General features: G+C 35.8%; 1 protein-coding gene across 1 annotated transcript in view; it reads left to right on the top strand.

Annotated features, from left to right (window-relative positions):
- The first annotated feature begins 2,977 nt into the window (after positions 1-2,977).
- Positions 2,978-21,502, top strand: part of LOC140153093 (dynein axonemal heavy chain 6-like) — a 156,243-nt gene continuing 137,718 nt past the window's right edge. The window contains 8 exon segments of the mRNA XM_072175712.1: positions 2,978-3,247; positions 8,526-9,018; positions 9,465-9,631; positions 10,634-10,944; positions 11,849-11,991; positions 15,170-15,246; positions 15,248-15,338; positions 17,326-17,438. Coding sequence (XP_072031813.1) covers positions 8,554-9,018; positions 9,465-9,631; positions 10,634-10,944; positions 11,849-11,991; positions 15,170-15,246; positions 15,248-15,338; positions 17,326-17,438 — 1,367 coding nt within the window. The 5' untranslated portion in view covers positions 2,978-3,247; positions 8,526-8,553.

The following is a 21,502-nucleotide window of genomic DNA, read 5'->3' as shown; positions in this document are numbered from 1 at the left end:
TATTATAACAAAAAATCTACCCCAACAATTTTGCTGATTTTTTGATATAATATGCGCACTTATAGGATGTTTCATTAAAGCTAATAAAAAATGGGGGTCACCGAGTTACTTTTTTTCACAATTTGAGCAGAAATGGCATCTTTTTGGTTCAAAATACCAGTGCGATATCATAGCGCGTCACTCGCAAAAACTTGTCGCAGCTCATACGCGCTAAATTGTCCGCGTATATGCAGGTGATATCGCAAACACCTGCAACATGACAGTGGGGTGATTTTCTTCGGTTTTATTAACCCTCTTGATTCCAAAGTATCCATTAGGTATTTTACATGAATCTGTAATTTCAAATTGAATTGAATTTGAACTTTGTCAATACTGCCGTTTTTTCTCGTTGTTTTGCATATAGCAAAAATACTTGTAGGCCTACCTATGACAACTTTAATGACTAATGCTTCACTCCTATGCAATTTATAAACAATGTTAATTTTTTGCAGGCTATCACTGAATAGGCCTTTAATTATTAACTTAAATATTAGCGGATCCCGTTATTTATCATGTTTAGAATGATATTAATATTACTCAAATATCATCTCATATTAGGCATGTACCCAGCAAACAGTTTCGACATCATTCGCAAAGGTTAGAAAAAGGTTGCAAACGTTTAAATGTCGGGTTATTTAAAGGGTTATAAAGTGTACGTTTTCAAAACTCAAAAACGTTATACTGCAAACATTCTAACATAATGTGATTTCAGTGTTGACAAAATATTTGGCAAAAACTATTTGCAATAACACTTTGAAAACATTCTAGAAATATTATTGTAGTGTTTTCATACAAAACGTATTAAAACGTTTTCATAACCTTTATATAACCCGCCATTTAATTTACTGAAATCAAAACCCAAATGTTTAAAAGTTTTAACGTTTTTTGTGTTTGCTGGGACAACTTGGTTCGATCTACTTATCATTCTCGTTTTATCATAAAGTTATAAAGTCAGTTGCACGCGAAGTAAGGCAGATGTGAAAATAGACATTTTATTAAAGAAAATAAAATTGACTTCATGTGATATATATTTCAAATTACAGAATTTTACCTTAAAATACTATTGAAATAATTTCCTTATATTAATAATCAGTATAAGAAACTACTTTATAATAAATAAGTTATATAATACTAGTTAATAAGACAAATAAAAAAGGCCGTTATATCACCCCTTTTATATATTTTTTCGTAGGCCTACTGTGCCTGTTTAAATGGAAAGTATGCCTAAGAAACAAAATATAGACCTAGTTTTATTTATATACTATATAAACCTATAGCCTATATTATTTTTACGTATTATTGATTTCCTCTTCCCAACCTTTACCAAAATTGAGTTGAATTGTGTTACATTACATTACGAAGTTACACTTTATAGGTAACCAAATGAGAGATGTGTAATGCTAATAGTAATACCATTTAATTACATCATAATTTTCTTTTCCATGAAATAATACATTTTTTGGATTTCTGAAATGGGCTCGCCCTAGACTAATTAGGCCTAGGTCTATATATTTTGTTATCTTGGTTATTATTTTATCTTTCTTTTCCCCCATTTTTTTAATTCTGTCTTCCTTCTTTCTTCCCTTTCCTTCTTCTGTCTTTGTTTTGTTTTTGATTCCTTTCTTCTTTTTATTCTTTTTCACTTCTTTCTGTCGTTGTTATATTTATTTGATTGATTACATTCATTTTTTCAGTTTCCTTTATTCTTAAATGTTCTGTTATTTCACTCTGTCTTTATTTGTTTATCTTCCTTTTATTCCTTCGCTTTTCTTTCTTTCTTCCTTTTATTAGTTTTCTTTCTTTCTTTCTTTCTTTCTTTCTTTCTTTCTTTCTTTCTTTCTTTCTTTCTTTCATTCTTTCTTTCACTCCTGAACTTTTTATTTATTTCTTTATTTCTTTCCTTCTTTTATTCTTTGTTTATCTTTCTTTCTTTTACAAAAATCATTGGTAAATGGCGATGAAAACACGGTAGGCCTACTGAACTTCTTACCAGCGCCTGGCGCACACTCTACGCAGTTTTTAGTTTGACGCGCGCGTGGCGGCAAGAACTGCGCGGACAAGATTTCACAGAAATTTCAGTTAGAAACGAGTGCGTACTAGACGCGTGGATTATACCCCTTAAACGGGGTTGCGCGCTCAAAGAAAAATCGGCACTAGGCCGACTGCAGAGCTATAAAGAAATGTAAAAATGATGAAGCTGACCAAAATTTAAAACGGCACTTATAAAGCAGAGATTATCATCTGCCTGTTCCTCTATTTTTAGCTCTCCCCCTCCTCTATTTTTTTTAATAGCGCGGCATGCCGATTTTTTTTAATTCGGGCAGAGTAACCGTTCGCGTTTTCAGATTTTTTCGCTATATCTACTGAAGATAGCATTTAGAATCTCATCTCGATTCAAGGAGATGGTGGCAGATCGATTGGCACATGGGGGTGGGGGAGCAAAGATTTTTCGGCATGTCGAAAGGGGGAATATTTTCTTGCACGGCCGGGTGGGGGCGGGGCAAACGATTTTGGCAGACCAATACCTCCCCTTTTAAAGATTTGTTTTGTTGAGATGATAAGATTAGTAGGCCCTATAGACTCCTATTTTTTGTACACTAGTCCCCCCCCCCAAGTTGCAACTTCACATGCCGACCCCCCCCACGGTGCAGTAATTTATGTGCGTAGGCCAACTCCAGGGGTGGAATTAGGCCCTAGGCCTATAGGAAGTTAGGGACAAAGATTTTTTGGCATCCTAAAAGTTCGGGGGGCAAGCATTTTCTCCGATATTTGGCACGGTCAAATGTAGTGTTGTAAAACGTTAGGAACTCTTTCAAATATAATTTCCTGCTCATTTGGGACGGCCCCCGGGGTTCCCCAGTCTTACATGCCTGCAAGGGAGGGGGGAATGCATCCGTGCCGCACTGGGGAAAGGTTTTTTTGGCACGTCGAAAGGTGAACAAAGATTTTCTGGCACGGCCAGGGGGGCAAACGATTTTTGGCAGACCATGATCTTGAGAATTCACTGGGTGGGGTAGGCCTACACTCCGGGCCTACACTAAAAGCATTACACATCCCTTACATACCGCTCCTTTTAAAGATTTGTTTTGTTGAGATGATAATTGATTGGAACAGAAGGCATGATGGGTAACAGTTGTCATGAAAATTCAAGATGGCGGTATAAACAATCTCGAATGAAAAAAAAAATGTTTTGATTCGAACAAAATGCGTAAGTAATTAAAGATTAAAAATATAGCAAAACTTCATGACGTTAAAGGAGCCCGAGAGTAGATAAACCTGCTACTTTGACGGGAGTTTCGAGACTAGGGCTTCACTTCGAACTGTTACGTTTATACGGGATCGGCATCGCCATCGGGATGGATGACTTCATAATTCGGCAGCTTTCCTTCCTACATAACATGCCAATGCATTATAGCCATGATAGCGGTATATCCTTCATTATTGAAGGAATATATATGCAATAAATATCCAACCTTAACCCTAACATATTTGCATATATGTTCCTTTATCATGTTATAATATTATTAACAAAGTTCCGCCAGATCCGTTACAAAACCAGACGCTATGGGGATACATTTTTTCCATCTACCATCCCTATATGGAACAACTTGTCTACAGCAACTGTAAATGCCGCTACCATTGAAGCCTTCAAGATCCAAGTCAACAAAGAATTATGCAACTAAAAATTTTCAATTTAACCTGCACGTCCATCCAAGTCATGCTCTTTTAGTCAAGGTTGGCGATGTTGCCTCTACAAGAGGAGATTCTGCTGACGACGACAGATACAGATACAGATACATGTATGTATAATGCATGAATGAAGGACTAACCCACAGCACAGGCTATAGGTGAATTCAAATTTGCCATCAAACTGCATCATTTTACATATCAAATTAAAGCCCTTTAGTAAAGAAAGCCAAAACTGAAAACATTTTTGTCATAGCATTTTCCGTAACAAAGTTACATCTTGTCAAAGATAGACTATCATCAAAAAGATTCTGCTAGCAAAATTCCCCAAAACGGCATTTAGGGGTGGTTCTAGATCTTAAGCCTCCAGCATACTTTCCTGCCGCTTACGCCAGGGCGTTTCAACCAATGACAAGCCTTGATTGTGTCCGTTTGTCTGCAATACGCGTGCGCCACGCCGCTCAGCGGCAAGCGGCAGGGTAGTATGAAACCAGCATAAGTCTCATGGCGATAGCAGCTTTTTTTAATGCAACTGCTATCAAAATCCCTCTAAAATTCCATGTGCGACTTGATTATCACCATAAAAAATCATATATTTGGGTCAAGTGAAGTATAGCAAACATAGGCCTATTTCATGTAGGTTTCCTTCACCGACCTATTCTCGAAAAAAAATCAAATTTCTATGCAAATATGCATTGTGTTTGAGTCCCGGTTTCAGCGAATTTTGCTGACTGGCAAATGTGTTAACTAAGGTTTGCCTGGGATACCTACAGGCTACAGCACATGTTACTTCATAATTAAATACATGATAATATAGAAAAATTATCAAATTCGTGTACATCGTGGAACATACTCTTTGCGTAGTAAGCAGTTGTATGCAGATAGCCTCGCTAATATGGACGCGTAGAGTAGCGTTGTACGCGCGTGTAGTTAGAATGATTAGCAGCGGAGTAACAAGCGTAGTTCCACGATGTACACAAATTTAATATTTTTGCTATAGTAGGTATGACAGGTGAATTCAAATTTGCCATCAAACAGAAACTGGATCATTTTATAAATCAAATTAATTAAAGCCCTTGAGTAAAGAAAGCCAAAACTGAAAACCTTTTTGTCATAGTACTTTCAGTAGCAAAATTACATCTTGTCAAACATTGACTTTCATCTAAAAGATTCAGCTAACAAAACAGCATTTTGGTGGTGTTTCTAGATCTTAGTCTCATGATGATAGCAGCTTTTCTATGTGGAATTGCTATCAAAATCCCTCTAAAATTCCATATGTGTGAATGTCTCATCACCGGCATAAAAAATTATATATTTGGGTCAATTGAAGTATAGACAACATATTTTAGGTTTCCTTGACCTAGCTGTTCTTTTAATTTCTATGTAAATATGTATTGTGTTTGGGCCCCAGTCTAGGCGAATTTGTCTCATCACCGGCATAAAAAATTATATATTTGGGTCAATTGAAGTATAGACAACATATTTTAGGTTTCCTTGACCTAGCTGTTCTTTTAATTTCTATGTAAATATGTATTGTGTTTGGGCCCCAGTCTAGGCGAATTTGGCTGACTAGCAAATGTGTTAACTAAGGTTTGCCTCTCATAATTAGCCCGATACATCATGGCCCTATTGGTTCCTTCCTCGCCATAGGACCATGATGGTTGGTTGGTTGGTTGGTAGGATTTTCCTCCTTTAATACAGGCGCACTCCAGATATAGCTGTGTCTAGTTCATAAGAACAGATATAGCTGTGTCTAGTTCGTTGTCACTCTCGTCATTCCAACAAAAATTGTTTCATCACCATTTAGTGCCAATAAAAACTGTTACATTCATATCTACCACAAACAGTCCGTGACTGGAACCAGTTACCAGAGCATCTAACAGATATTCAAGACTCAACCAACTAACTTTAAAGAAGCATTAACCAACCACTACCTCCACTAAAAGCATCATTAGCAAGCACGCTCACCAACCTACTTGTGTGGCTCCAACTTGGATTTATTCAACTTGAGCGTTGAGTAGTAATCTACAAGACGAAGACAAGACAAGATAAAGAAATGTCCATTTAAAAACATGTAGACACATAGAAATTACACAAATAGCGTTCCGCCACCATCAGCATTATATTCAATCCTTCATCACAATAAATATGTCCATTCAAACATGTAGCCACGAAGATAATGAGTGTCAAAAATTCATTTTCCGATTTTTCGATAATGTGTACCCTGGACCAGATAGGCTCAGGAGCCTCAGACCTTTGTTACGGAGAAGGCCAGTGGAAATCGTAGTGATGGAGGTGTGAGTACCTCGGGCTAGATACCCTAGCTAAAATACAGGTTTACTGTCTTATATTATCTTGCTGTATTTCAGCTAGGGCGCTATAGGTAGAAAACCCAGGGTTTTTTTCTGAGAACAATACAAATATGTAATCTATATGACGTCTTCAGTGACGCGACCTCAATGCGACGATGGCCATCATTTCTATTCACCATGTTCATTGAAGTGAGAGAGAATTGAATAGATGCGTGTTCGTCACAACAGAAATAAACACGATCGAAATTAGCATCTCATGAATGCACTACCAATCTTTAGAAATATGAAAAATTGCTTTTAGATGGGATGGGCTCCTGTCTGATGCATTACATATAATACTTGCTTTAAGTCTTGCGCCAGCTTTGGAAGTGTTACAATATCACTAGATACATGTCAGACAAAAGCTAATTACATCAAAAATAAGGGGCAGTTTTATTTCTAAAGAATGGTTGCGCAAGTGTGCATTTTTCATGAGAATTGAGATGCAAATTATCATCATGTATTGGGATGAAAGGTTAAATGACTGCTTTCGATCAATAATATGCTGTTTTACTGTAGTATTTGTTGTTAACAAGGGCTTATAGCAGCCAGCTGTGTAGGGAGTATTTTACACACCCAAATTTGTAAATACACACCCAGTTTTTGCCCACATGGCCTATACTTTGTACACAAATCTTATATTTACACACCCAGTTTTTTGAATTTACACATCCAAACCTTCAAATTCTGCCTAAGACCCTGGTTGTTAATAATGTATAAGGCCAAGGAAAAAAAATAACATGTATATCTTCCGAACTTTTTCAAAATCGGTGAGGGAGGCCTTAATTGTTTTTTTATCATTCATTTCTGTGTAAAATTGCAATTGCAAAGTGTTTGTCAACACATCATAAAAACAGCGATGCCCCTAATATTTTTGTTATTTCCCCAAAGTCCTACCCCTAGCTCGAAGAGAGTGTTTATAAATGATAAATAAAAAAGTGGGTAATGGTGAATCCAACGGACAAGGATACAAAACACATCAAGGATCAATAAATGATACAAGAGGATACCTTGAATATGAACAACAGGAAAGAAAACGAGCAAGGTACACCAACTTGATGTGGGGAAACAAGTAAAATACAGACTAGACAATATGCAGGGGGGGGCAAAACCAGCAAATGTAGGCATAGGAAGTAGGTAAAGTTTGATAGCCAAAAATTACCAGTTCCAAGGCTCACAAAAGTGCTAAACCTGCAAAAACAAAGGGATCAATGATGTAAATCACTGTGCACATAAACAGACTCGGTAAACCAAACAACCAATGTAGGTACAAAAACAGGCAAAGTTCGATGGCCAAAAATTGCCAATTTCAGAGCCCACAGAAGTGTCAGCAAAACAGTACAAAGTAACATGGACAGGGTTCGAATTCGGCTGTATCGCATAGCAGTTTGCTCCACATTTTGAAGTAACTGCTACCCAATGTTGCATTTGTACAGCACTTTTTATAGTGCTTTAGTATTATGGAAGTATCCTGATTATGATGAATTAGCCAAAAACTGCTACGCAAAATTATTAAACGAATTTGAACCCTGAACATGGAGCAGACAAACAAAACAAAACAGACAAAAAAACAACCAACGTTTCGAGCAGATAAACTGCTCTTCTTCAGGGACAGACAACAAAATATAAAAGCAAACAACGAAAACTACATGCTGTAGTTTAAAAACAAATTCAAGTCAAAAACTGAAGGCAAGTTCAAATAGAACTCAGTAGCAAACAAGATAAGCTCAGAGCAAAATAAGCATGTCTTACCTCAATGAAGCACGGTTCACTACCAGATAAATCAAGAACTTCTTAACATATGTCTTTTCATTACTACCATTTTAGAGGGAGCAAAGAAGAAAAATAACCAAAATATTTGAAAATCTCCAAAAATCGGTGATGAGGGCAGGGACGATATACATAATAATTATTTTACTTGGCCTAAAGTATAAAGTGCAATGCAAGGACCACAATCATGACAATGGAAATAAGTGTACTTTTATGTTTACTTTTTGCGTTTTTATCAGTGCTTGATTTAGACAGGCTTGCTCGAGAAGTCTTGCCACGAATTTGCTCACCAATGAGCATCACATTCGAGAACCGTTGCATTCTAAATCTAGTCGAATTCGCTGAAGCATGACACCGTGTAAATCAATGGAAGGAAGTTTCCAAGGTTACAAACCTGCCACTGGGAGATTTGCAAGTTTTTTGCTGTATTTTTAAAATTTATGTATGCAATCAGTAGTAAGGCACATGTATGTCCTCAGGCAATACACACAGTAGGCTGATACAAATATAGTTCTCCATGTCTAGTATTTTTTTTTGTCAAAACCAAGATACCAGGTTTAATCAGATCTTCCACAAATTGTAGCATCATTTGGGTAGATACACTTTACTAAAGTTTAAACATAAAAAAAAAAAAATTTATTGTGAATTTTAACATGATTCTTGACTTTTTTCATTCAGTGTTTACAGATCACACTGTTCATAAAGCATGGATTCCTCGCCCAGTTTGTCTACAATATCTTCACAATCTGACTATGATTTTTCACCATTTAGTGTATCAGGACAACCATCTACAGAACACTTGCCTTCTGACGACAATCATCCAGATGATACCAGACCAGCTCAAAGTGCTCCAACAGGACTTGCAACATCATCATGGAGTCATCACTCAAATACCCAACCATCTACCCCACCTAAAAATAACAAATCAAATACAGAAAGCAGGCATGGGAGTGCACATAGCAGTGTAAGCAATGGCAGTGCCAATGGTTCAGGAGAACAAAGAACTGTCAAATTTGCTACCTCTCCTCAGTATGCACCACCACCAACTGCAGCTCAGAGAAGAGGTTTGGATCTGAAGGCAAGACTCTATGATAGACCTCAGGATGCGCAAGTATTTCAAACTATTAGACCGGCAGCACCAAGGCGACCAAAACCATTCAACCAAGCTCAAGTAGGATATCATTTTTATCTTTATTACCACCACTACCAGTACTACCGTAAAAACATGATAGTTAGCATATGTGCTTGCTATTGAGCGCTTTTAAAAGAAGAATTGCCCCATCCACAAAAGTGTAAAGGGTTTGAGCAAATCATCGATACACATAGTTATATAGGAACAATTATGTAAACCTGCAATTGTGTGTCTCAACCACATTAGCTCAGTTGGTAAAGCGCCAGACTTTGGTACAATTTCATGTTTATGAAAGCACTCAATAGTAAGCACATATGCTAACTATCGAGTTTTATGGTACATTGTTTAAAATGCGGTATTATTTGTATTAGATGAGAGTGCTTCCTAGAGTGTTTATGATAGCCTTTGACCTCATATTTGATGTGTAAATTGAATACCAATTTGAAATGATGGAATCAAAATCTAACAACCTGCTTTTCTTTCAGGGAAATCCATTGCCTCCTATCCCTCATCCACCTAGCAATGCACCTGTGCCTGGGGGCGCTCTCAGGACAACAATGTTTAAGCGAGATACTGCTAGGATGCGTTTAAAGCGAAGAGGCAGTCCAGGTGCTAATGCAAGAAATGGACTACCAGTCAACAAACCAGAACTGTGAGTATTAATCTTTGTCAGAAGTCATGGGCTATTCCAGGTAAAATCCACACCCCCCTATGGAAGACATGACCTTACATCTTCCACACAGGGAGTGTGAATTTCAAATTGGATTACCTGAATGGGTGACTCCATTTGAAATCAATATATCCCCTGTATGGGAGATTAAGGTTGTGTCTTCCATATGGGATGTATGGATTTCACCTCGAATAGGCGGAATAGCCCAATATAAAGTAGATGGTGATCAAAATTCAAACATTGAGAGATCCACATTGTGGAGTAGACTTTACAATGGGCTATTCCATTTAAAATCCACACTACCCCTGTGGAAGATTTAGCTAAAGTCTTACACAGAGGGAGTATGAGTTTCGAATAGAATTGACAATTGGGTAGCTTCCATTTGAAATACTCGCTCCAGTTGTGGAAGATATAGGTAAAGCCATACTAAAGGGGGATTATGAGTTTCAAAATGATTAACCATAACCAATTGCATTTGAAAAACATACTCCCCATATGGAACATATTTCCAAAATCTTCCACAGGGGTAGTGTGGATTTCAACTGGAATAGCCCATTACCAGCTGTGATGTGTAGATGAGTAAAATATATTGTGTACATTGCCCAATGTTCATAGGGCAGCTATTACACTTACCCAATTCTGGCACTGAGCAGTCAATATATTTTGGTTTTATATATTGTATTCTTGTATTTGATATATGTATGCTATACTTTTAATGTTATATTTTTAATACTGTTATTACTGTATGTTACTCATATCCCAGGTTTGGGTTATCGTTTAACGTGTATAAAGAGTGTTGCTTTAATAAAGATTAAACTAAACTAAAGTAAACTATGCAAATAGTAGATATTTCTACGATTACGCTGTCGGTTATCACAGTACCGGTACAGCTGATCTCTAAATGGTTAAAATTTTGTCAGATGTGTCTCTGACTTCATTCAAGATTCTGATGCCTTGTATCCATTTTTTCTCATATAATTTCAGCAAACGTAGAGATTCTGTTGAGAGCATATCAAGTCAGGCATCATCAGTCACAGCATCTGAAGTGGACAGTCAAGGAAACTCTCCTACTGAAGACATACTTGGTGCAGAAGACCAACCTGCCTCAGTGGCTGGTCAGAGTGACAGAACCACTTCCACAGCTCCAACTTCCCCACTGGTTAGAAGGACTAAAGATGAATTTACACCAGATCCTTCGGTTGTATCAGAGTCTACAGAAACGTCTCCGGCATCATCGCCAAGGAATCCAAAGGCTGTTCTATCATACCTCAAAACTAACAAATATGATGATACTGGTAGGTTCATTCTCCATCTTTCATATTAAATGAAAGAGCATGATTGATGTAAAGGTCTAGCACCCTAACATTTGTTAAAGGCTGGTAGTCCAATTGTAACATGTGCAAACCACCATGTTTTTGCTCATACCACAGAACATATTCTAGGTCTAAATTTTCAGGATTATGACAAAAATATGAGCTTTCACCCAATACCGATCTGCATTTTGATTAGGAAAAGTGGGAGATGAGACTCTCAATCGGTTCACACTAAAAAAAACCTGTTTGCTCATCAATCATTTCCAGTGTCCACCAGAAATTTGTTGCACCTTCCCATGCATGTGCCATGTTTATCACATAAAAAGAAATGAGATATGCCAGGGAAAATGCATGGCTTGTTCAACAAAGTCCCAATTGGAACCCCTTTTCCATATTTGTGCTGTTTATACACTACATCTCTGATAAAGACTGTCAAATGACTATTAAACTGTATTTTATGTGTCATTCTTTATAGTCTGTTTACCTTTCTCGAGTCAGTAATTTAGATATTGATTTTTGTTGTATCTCTAAATGGAATGATGAGAAGTATATAAAAGTATACATTTTCTGAAAGGAAATGATGCAAGGAATTCAACTAGCATTACATAACAGATTCCTGCAAAAATTAACAGTTTTTGAGAACATCTCAAAATTTTAAATTAATTTACTGACTCCAGGAAGGTATACAGACTATAGTACACAGTTGCATTAAAGCTTCATGACCATTATGCCTTACATGTATATGCAGTCTGTACTGTTACACTAAATCTAGTTTTGATCAACTTTCCATGTCATTGGTTCACAACAGTCCAACCATCAACTTACCTGGCTATTGGATAAATATATTAGTAAAACTTTGTCATTCGAAATTTTTCGTTTCATACAGCACCTAAAATTGACAGCCTTACTTTCCACATACGTAAAATGAGGAGAGAGATGGGTCTTGTTACAGAGCTTCCACGACATGGTCCAGGGGTCAAGGAACAAATGGTTGGAATTGAAAACAAATTAGTTGTTGAACCAGCTCAGGTAAGATAGGGAAGATTCTATTGTAGACAATGCATTGGGGAAATATGTGCCTGGAATATATGTAATTGTGACTCGTCACATCGAAACATCAGTTGTTAGAACCCACATTTGAAAATAATTACGTAAATATGTATGAAAAATAAAGAGTGAAGAAAGGAGCGGCATATATGGTTCACCCCGGCAGAGCGTATGACAATGCGAGACAAGTAATATATGCAAAGTTCGGAAATAAATGATGCAAGCCCAAAAAATCATTGTATCGTTTATATCCAATCCTTGCATATATTAATTATGTCTCATATTGTCTAGGGTGAAGCATATAAGACGCCTGGTTCTTCATTATTTAATTTATAGTTCACTGCAAAGACACAGTGAGAGAGTATGCAATCATGACTAGTTGAGATTACCTGTGTACCAACTGTGAACTTAGGTTGTCCAGTGGCATAACTCTTGACTGGTAATCGTGAAGTTGGGGTTCAAACCCCATGGAGTCCTGATTTTTTTTGCTATCTCAATTTATTATACCAGTTTGCTTTATAAAGGAAATATAAGGATTTTGATGTAAAATTGGATCGATTGAGCCCATATTTATTTGTTGAGCTATGAGTTTTAAAATATTGGACGAGACATAGTCGAGTCCAATATTTTAAAACTCATAGCGAGACCAATAAATATTGGCGTAAAACATCCAATTTTATCATTATTATGTTTTGGATCTAATATTTTCACACACTTGGACTCATCAAAACATAATAATGTTCTATATTTGTCCCATAAAATCAATATTGTGCATCCGACATCAGCATGTGTCATTTTGAAGCAAAACAAAATATTTCTTTAACTTGATTAAGAAATCATAATGTACATTTTTGAAGACAACTGTTTTGATGTGATGAGTCAAAATTGTGTATTTGGGAAAACTTTTCATATAAGTCATGCAGGCCTTGAAATGATTCAGTGAGGCTACCAAGACCATGTCCTCTATTGCCCTTAGACTTGGCCTTGATGCACCTCAAGTTCAAAGCATTCTTAATCTTTGGTATATAGTGACCTTCATGCTCTGACCATGAAAATGAGTACCCTTGAAAAATGAGTTACAAGGCCTGAAGTCATGTTATTTTGAGAGAGGTTTGCCAGAGCAAAATTTGTATTTCCATATGTGCTAAGAGAAATTAGGAAGTATTTTCCTGATTTTGTTTTCAAAGTTTAGTAGTATTGAATGATAGTCTACATTTAATTTTTGGATTTCAGATATTTGATTTACTAAATGTTCATCAAATCTTGAGAACAAAACTGTACATTTGTCCTAATAACAATGTCCTAATGTAGGTATGAGTAATCATTTGTTTGAATGATATGTTGATCTTCCCATTGATAAACTCAATTCAATTGTTTCCAAATAGCAGTCACTTGATACTGAGGAAATAGATGAAAAGGTAAACTTTGATGAAAGAGTTCTGTAGCTTTGTATCTATATTGTTCTTTTTATTCTTGTAGTTGTTGCTTTTTATTCGCTGTAGAAGTGACGTAATAATTGGATTAACTGATAGCAATAGAGGAATACAATTTTTGAGTAGATAGCCCTCCACTACAAGCAGATTGCACTAATCACCTGTGTATGCCAGCAAACATAGATTGAATACAATACCGCTCTTTTCAAAGATACTAATCTTACAGGTGCGAGTGATCAGCCTTTCTTTGACATCTATGGTTCAACGCATAGGTACCGCATGAATGTTGTAGTGCAGGGCGATATATTCAAAATTGTATTTCGATATTGCTGTGGTAGTTAATCCGATTAATTACGTCACTTCTACAGTGAATAGATAGAATTTGCTTGGTTGAATTAGCAAATAGTCTTGGCATTACAGTACTTAGCAAAATAATGTGTTGTGTTTACATTTTTTTATTTGATGTTTCTATTTAATTTTCTATAAGTCCTGTTTTCAAAAAGTTGGGAATTTCTATTTCATTTCAAATGTAGTTGTTTTAATTGTTAGTACCAACTAATTTTGCTATTTATGGATTGCCACTTTATTATGTTTATGAGCATGATATACATGATAATTGTTACCATATTTATTACAAGATTATGAATATATTTATTTTAATTTTCAGTTCAATATAGAACTATTCTGGTTCAATCAACTTTGATAAGTTTTAATTTTTACTTTTGAAATGCGATGGTTTTAAGATATCATTAATTAATTGACCTTTACTGGATCAAGCTAAAGAATTCTAAATTTGGATATTTGTACAAGTCTGTGCAATTGTGTTAAATTTTCAAATAAGCTCCACAACTGTCAGACACCAGTTGTTGTGGTTTTAAATAGGTGGCTAAAACTGCTGTCAAGCTAAATAAAGTGAAATTGTAGGAAATGATATGATTTTATATGTTTTAATGACATTGAGAAATTTGTTGTTGATGTAGGAAATAGGAAAACATATTTTAACATGACTTAAAATCCTGGGGTGCAATTAATATTTTCTTTCATGATACTTTATCTTTATAGCATTTAATAAAACTAAAAAAACATTAATACCAAAGTTAATTGAACACAGAATAGCTAAGTATTGTTTAAGCAATTCTTTTATAAGATTTATAAATAGCTTGAGGTTTTATGTGTGTGCCAGTGGATGTGTTTGGTAGATTATGTATGTACCAAGTTCACAAATTTCGTATATTTGGAGCCAATCCTCTGCTCTGACAGAAATGTACAGCAAATAAAAAATACAAGTTCTCCCTCCATACTGTATTTCCTTGATTAGTCGCTCTCCTTCTATTAAACGCCCCCCCCCTACATTTTTTGCAACCAATGTTTAAAAAATGCTGACATTTACATGCTATCTTGTGTAGTAAGCTTGCCACAGTGCACACATGATCACTAATGGTGTCGGTAGTTGGCGAAAGTCTGATTGTAAACCCGGAAGTGAACCGGAAGTCATTGATCCTAAGTTTGTAGTTCGGCATTTCAGCGTGAGTTTTAAGCTTACCTAATGATTTTAACAGAATATTATTCTAAAAATGACCTCTAATAAACGCCCTTTTGGAAAATGCAATGCCCCGGGGTGTTTAATCGGGAAATATGGTAAGTTAAGGCATTTAAAAAAACCCTGTTCTATGGGCCAAAACGACCCAGATTAATAATATTAATGTTTTCATTTTCACCCTAATTAGCACATGAAGGAAGAAAGACCACCAGACAAAGGTATTTTTGTGTACGCTTTGCCACGTGACCGGTTGAATTCACGAGGCGGTACAACCCATCGATTTACAAACTGTGTCAGCCCATGAAGCCAGAGAATCCCAAACGTATTTCACAGCGAGTGCTACATCTGTAACTTTGGTATGTTTGTGTTTTAGATAGAGGTTGGTTTGAACTATTAAAGAGGCATGGTCTGATTTTTCATGTTCTGTTTTCTATCTTAGATTGAGGCCTACCATTAACTTAAGGGATCTGGAATGAGCGTTTTGAGCATTTCGACAGTATTTTTTGTGGGACATGAGAGCACATCAGACATATCGAATTGCATTCTGAATACGAAGAATGTCTTTCTGATATCCAATAATTTTCATTTTTTGAAATTCACGGTATAATAGAAATTTTATGACAAATTATTAAAAAAATTTCACATTTTTGATATATAACAGTCCTCGAAGTAAATTTTATAAATCTAATGACATATTCTTAAAGTGTATGTAGCTGGGAGGAAAAGCCGACGATCAATTGAAAATTTTGACCTTTCATATTGAAGAGATGGATTTTTTCCCAAAAAGACCTAATTTTTTTTGGTGTTTTGGAAAAAAAATCCATATTTTCAATACGAAAGGTAAAAATTTTCAATTGATCGTCGGCTTTTCATCCTACCTACATACACTTAAAGTATAAATCATCAGATTTATAAAGTTTACTTCGAGTACTCTTAAATATCAAAAATATCAATTTTTAATCATTTGCCATAAAATGTGTATTGCATTGCGAATTTCAAAAAATCAAAATTATTTGATATCAGAGGACATTCTTCGTATTCAGAATGCAATTCGACATGTCTGATGTGCTCTAATGTCCCACAAAAATACTGTCCAAACGTTCATACCCCACCCCTTAAAGCAATACGTTTACAAATTTTGAGTTGCATTTCTGCAACGGTCTTGATATGAGAAGCAGAAATGTGTATAACAATACCCCATAGAATAGTGCATACACTTCCGGTGTGGTAACCACAAATCACTACGTTTTTTTTGCTCACACCATTTAAACAAAACATATCGGGCTTTAAATTTCAGTGGGATAATGATAAAAATATGAGCTTTCTTCTGATACCAAAATTTCAGTTTTCATGAGTAAAAATGGGTGATGAGGCTGTCAATCGGTTTACAAACTTTTAATAGCTGCAAGCATAAGACTAGGAACTATAGGATTGTCATGCATGGGACTAAAATATAGTGTACATTCAGCATTAAAGGTAAAGCCCGAAATCAAACTTGGCATCTTAGGTTTGTGCATGTGATGCTTGCATCATAAAATCAAAGTTTGTTGGTACACTATTTTCCTTTCCATGATATACACACACATGGCAGAGTCTGAGCTCTCCTAGTGCAAAAATATTCCTTGATTGCAGACTTCACTTTACTTAACTAGCAAATGCAACTGTGTGTGATGGTTCAAGCTCCCGCAATGTCATAATTCTGTTCTCATGGAAAAATTGAGCTAGCTTGAAATTCCCCTGGAAAAGGAATATACAGCTAATTGTCCTGTCCTGGTCTACTTGTATGAAACTTGGGTAGCTGATCCTGGGTGTGATGGTTATATGTAGGCTGATATGGGTTCTGTACCTGTATAGAGCTGTGTCCCTGAATAAGGTGTGTCTTGGTCCACAGTCTGGTGGTTAGCAAATTGTGCTGAGGCTTGTGGGTTTATACCTGTGCATAGTGCACTATAATAAATCACTGCTCTTTTTTTCTCCACCCATTATTGTCTGTTATTTGGTTAAGTATTCCCTTTGATCAGTTCTTCTTACTAGTACTAAGCTCAATTCCACCCTGGTTGAGTACAAACACAGATTGACAATGAAAGTAATGCATAGCTAGGATATACAAGTGGCAGGTAGTTTGTGTTCTTTAAATGACCAGCAAAAAAGAAATCCGATGTTTCACTCTGTTTGATAATATGCAACACTCTCAAATATATTTTTTTAAATGTGTGTTGATTTAAAATGTAGCATATTTAAGAATCATTAGATATTATTAAAATATATGGATGCAAAGACTCTTACATGGGTGCAAAATAGAAAATATAAATTTACTTGTCGCATATGGCTTTTCTTTTACAGCATATAGAAGAAAAATACACCGACTATGATGATTTGACTCAAGCTATGCAATGGCAGTATGAACGAAGAATATACCATGCTATATATGATCTTCCTGTCTTTGCACAATTCAGGTAATTCTTAATAACCTTGATATGGTTGTGTCAGTAATATATATTTAAAGGGTTGGTTTATTTCCACAAGGAATATGTCATTACATACCATTTCCATCTTGATGGACAATGACACCCACTGACTCCCGACTCTTGACCTTGTGTGGGGACCTTGACCTTGACAATGACACCCACTGACTCCCGACTCTTGACCTTGAGTGGGGACCTTGACCTTGACAATGATACCCACAGACTCCCTACTCTTGACCTTGTGTGGGGACCTTGACCTTGACAATGATACCCACATACTCCCCACTCTTGACCTTGTGTGGGGACCTTGACCTTGACATCCACAGACTCCCCACTCTTGACCTTGAGTGGGGACCTTGACAATGACACCCACAGACTCCCCACTCTTGTTTTTAAATAAATTTAATAGTAATAATGAGACATCCTATTTGAACACCTTTTTTGTCCAGATTGGCATATTTATTTTGGTAGATTTGAAATAGTGTAGTGTCTCTTTAATCAGCAGAGGCGGTATAACACCTGTTCTTGGGCATGGACAAAGTATTTTACTGTCTGCAGGAAATGAGAAAAAAGATGTACCTTCAGGCTACAAAATGCTGTGCTGTAAAGCCAAAAAAAGAAACAAGTTTGTTTCCAGTAGCACGCATGCCCTTTTTTGTGTTCAAAAATCATTAAAAGCATGGGAGAAATGAAAGAAACTAGAAATAATTTACAATCAGCAGTTTAACCAGGAACGCCTCTACAGTTTGCATTGTTGTTTGCATGTTTGTTTATTATTGAGATTAAAAAAAACCAGCATTGATGGGCACTTTTTAGACCTGCTACTGGAAACAAACTTTTTGCGGGTTATGGGTTTAAAATATTGACAAACCATTTGTACAGAAATTTGACACCAAATTGCTTAATATTAAAATGATAAGATATTAAAATACACACATGTGAACTACAATCAAGGAAAAAAGTCTTGGAACGCTTGCGTGTAAATAACGGAAAACTGTCACCCCCTCTCCCCCGTGCAATGTTGAGAACTGCCAATGTCTTCAGCGGTTCCCCAATGTGTTCCAACATTGCGTGATGGGGGGAGGGGAAGGGTCAATCATTGTTGTAGATGTCATGTTTCTTCCCAAACACAATATAGGTCATTTCCATGAACATAAGAAATTCTGCACGGAATTTCGACAGAGTGTGCCAAGCGTTCCAAGGACTTTTTTCCTTGATTGTCTCTACCGAATGCAAAATATTTCATCTAAATTTCGTTTTTGTCTCATAACTCAAAAGCGGAATGTCGTATGAGCTTCAAATTTCATATGATTTGAGAGTGGGTTATATACTTTGCAATCATAATAAAATTGTCGATAACGAAGTTGGTTTACTTAGGGAGTGGTCACCGAAAACACCCCATATGCTTAATTACACACGTTTCATAAGTATGGCTCTAAACTGCTCTAAAATGTCGTTTTTTGTCCATAACTCAAAAACAGAATGTTGTATGAGCTTCATATTGCACACGATTAGAGAGTAGATAATATCCTTTTGAATCATAATAAAATTGTTGATAAAATGTTGAGTTATTTAGGGATTGGTCACTGACAACACCTCCTATGCTAAATGACACAAGTAATTATGGCCCTCTTCTGTATGATACTGAGTCAATTTTCGTTTTTGTCTCATAACTCAAAAACACTACAAATGCATTTTTCGTACAATATCACAATGTTTTGCAGCATGTTTCCAAAATGTTTTTTTTAGTGTTTATTAAAACGTTATGTACCCTTTATGATATAACCTAACGTGTAAAATTTATGTTTTCTCTAAAACTTGTGTTTACTGAGTACAGGCACATCTGAGCGAATCAGATAGATTATGATGTAACAATTTGAAACAACTCATTTCTGAATATTATTTATAACAAAATACGCTTTTGCGATGAGAAAAAAAGAAGAAAAAAGAAGCAACAATTTAATACACTTAAAGAAAAAATATAGACCACCATTGGGACTTTCGAACCATGCACATCAGTCAATAGCCAAAAGGTTAACAGTCGGAGGACTAATCCGCTTCATGCATGCCATTGCTAAATATTGAATAAATATATATATGCGTACAAGCAAAATGTAACAAGTTTTGTTCTTTTATAGTAGTCAGGTATCGGAAAGTGTAAACTTGTATAGTAGAAATGGCAAAGTGTATCAGTTTACCATAATGACAAAATGGTCCAAAATCGATTTTGGACATTTTATGTTTTGAGGCCGCATCTCATATGGTAAACGTCACACGTTTACATTTGCTATACCAATTGAGAATGTTTTAATGCTTTCCATGACACCTTGATCTCTTATATAAAATTTGTTAACAATTTAACATTTTGAATTGAAATAAATATATATACGTATGAGCGGATTAGTCCTCAGACTGATAACAATTGACCGATGTGGTTCGAAGTCCCAATGGTGGTCTTTTTAAAAGTATATTCAATTGTTGTTTTCTTTTTTCTTTTCTTGTTTTTTTTTCTCATCGCAAAAGCGTATTTTAATATAAATAATATTCAGAAATGAGTTGTTTATCTTGTATTTATTTCAATTCAAATTGGTAAACTTAACTGTTAACAAATTTTATATCATTCCTGTTGCAATAAAACATTTTCAATTGGTATAGCAAATGTAAGCGAACGTGACGCTTAGTGAGATGCGGCCTAAAAACATAAAATATCGATTTTGGACCATTTTGTCATTATGGTAAACTGATACATTTTGAGGTTTCTACTATAGGGTGCTTGCATGGAAGATCACAAAGTTCAAACCATCCTAAAGACATGCTCCAGAGGACATGCAAATGCACGGAGTACAATACCAATCACCTGTTTCACTGGTTTTGATCAAAGTAATTCTTTGTACTCCATGCATTAGCATATCTTATGGAGCGTGTCTGGAGGATGATTTGAACTCATGACCTTTCGTGCAAGCACTCTATACAAGTTTACACTTTCCCCGATACCTGATTAATATAAAAGAACAAAACTTGTTACTTCGATTGCGAAATGGCAGCGTGGCGTAGCGGATTAGTCCTCAGACTGATAACCTTTTGACTATTGACCGATGTGAATGGTTCGAGTCCCAGTGGTGGTCTTTTTTTAAAAAGTATATTCAATTGTGTGTTTTTTTCTTGTTTTTCTCATCGTAAAAGCGTGTCTTAATAGAAATAATATTCAGAAATGAGTTGTTTCAAATTGTTACATCATGATCTTTGTGATTCGCTCGGATATGCCTATACTCAGCATACACAAGTTTTCCAGAAAACATTTATATATGCCTATACTCAGCAAACACAAGTTTTAGACAAAACATTTACATGTTGGGTTATATCATAAAGGGTACAAAATGTTTGAAGTTTTAATAACATTGAAAATATTTTGGAAACATGCTGCAAAACATTGTGATATTGTAAATAAATGTATTTGTAGTGTTTTTGAGTTACGGCGACCAAAACGAAATTTGACTACAGTAGAGGGCATAATTACGAAACTTGTGTAATTTATCATAGGAGGTGTTTTCAGTGACCACTCCCTGAATAACCCAACAATTTTATCAAAAATTTTATTATGATTCAAAAGGATATTATCTACTCTCAAATCTGGTGCAATATGAAACTCATACAACATTCTGTTTTTGAGTTATGGACAAAAACGACATTTTAGAGCATTTTAGAGCCATGATTAAGAAACGTGAGTAATTTAGCATAGGGGTGTTTCCAATGACCACTCCTAAATAAACCAAATTCTTTATTAACAATTTTATTATGATTACAAAGCATATGATCCACTCTCAAATCGTGTGCAATTTGAAGCTCATACGACATTCCGTTTTTGAGTTATGAGACAAAAGCGAAATTTAGATGAAATATTTTGCATTCGGTAGAGACAATCAAGGAAAAAAAATCTTGGAACGCTTATGCGTGTAAATAACGGAAAACTGTCACCCCCTCTCCCCGTGCAATGTTGAGAACTGCCAATGTCTTCAGCGGTTCCCCAATGTGTTCCAACATTGCTTGATGGGGAG

The sequence above is a fragment of the Amphiura filiformis genome, chromosome 5, assembly GCF_039555335.1.
Source record: "Amphiura filiformis chromosome 5, Afil_fr2py, whole genome shotgun sequence".
NCBI classification, from domain to species: domain Eukaryota; kingdom Metazoa; phylum Echinodermata; class Ophiuroidea; order Amphilepidida; family Amphiuridae; genus Amphiura; species Amphiura filiformis.
This window is presented reverse-complemented; position numbering and strand designations above follow the sequence as displayed.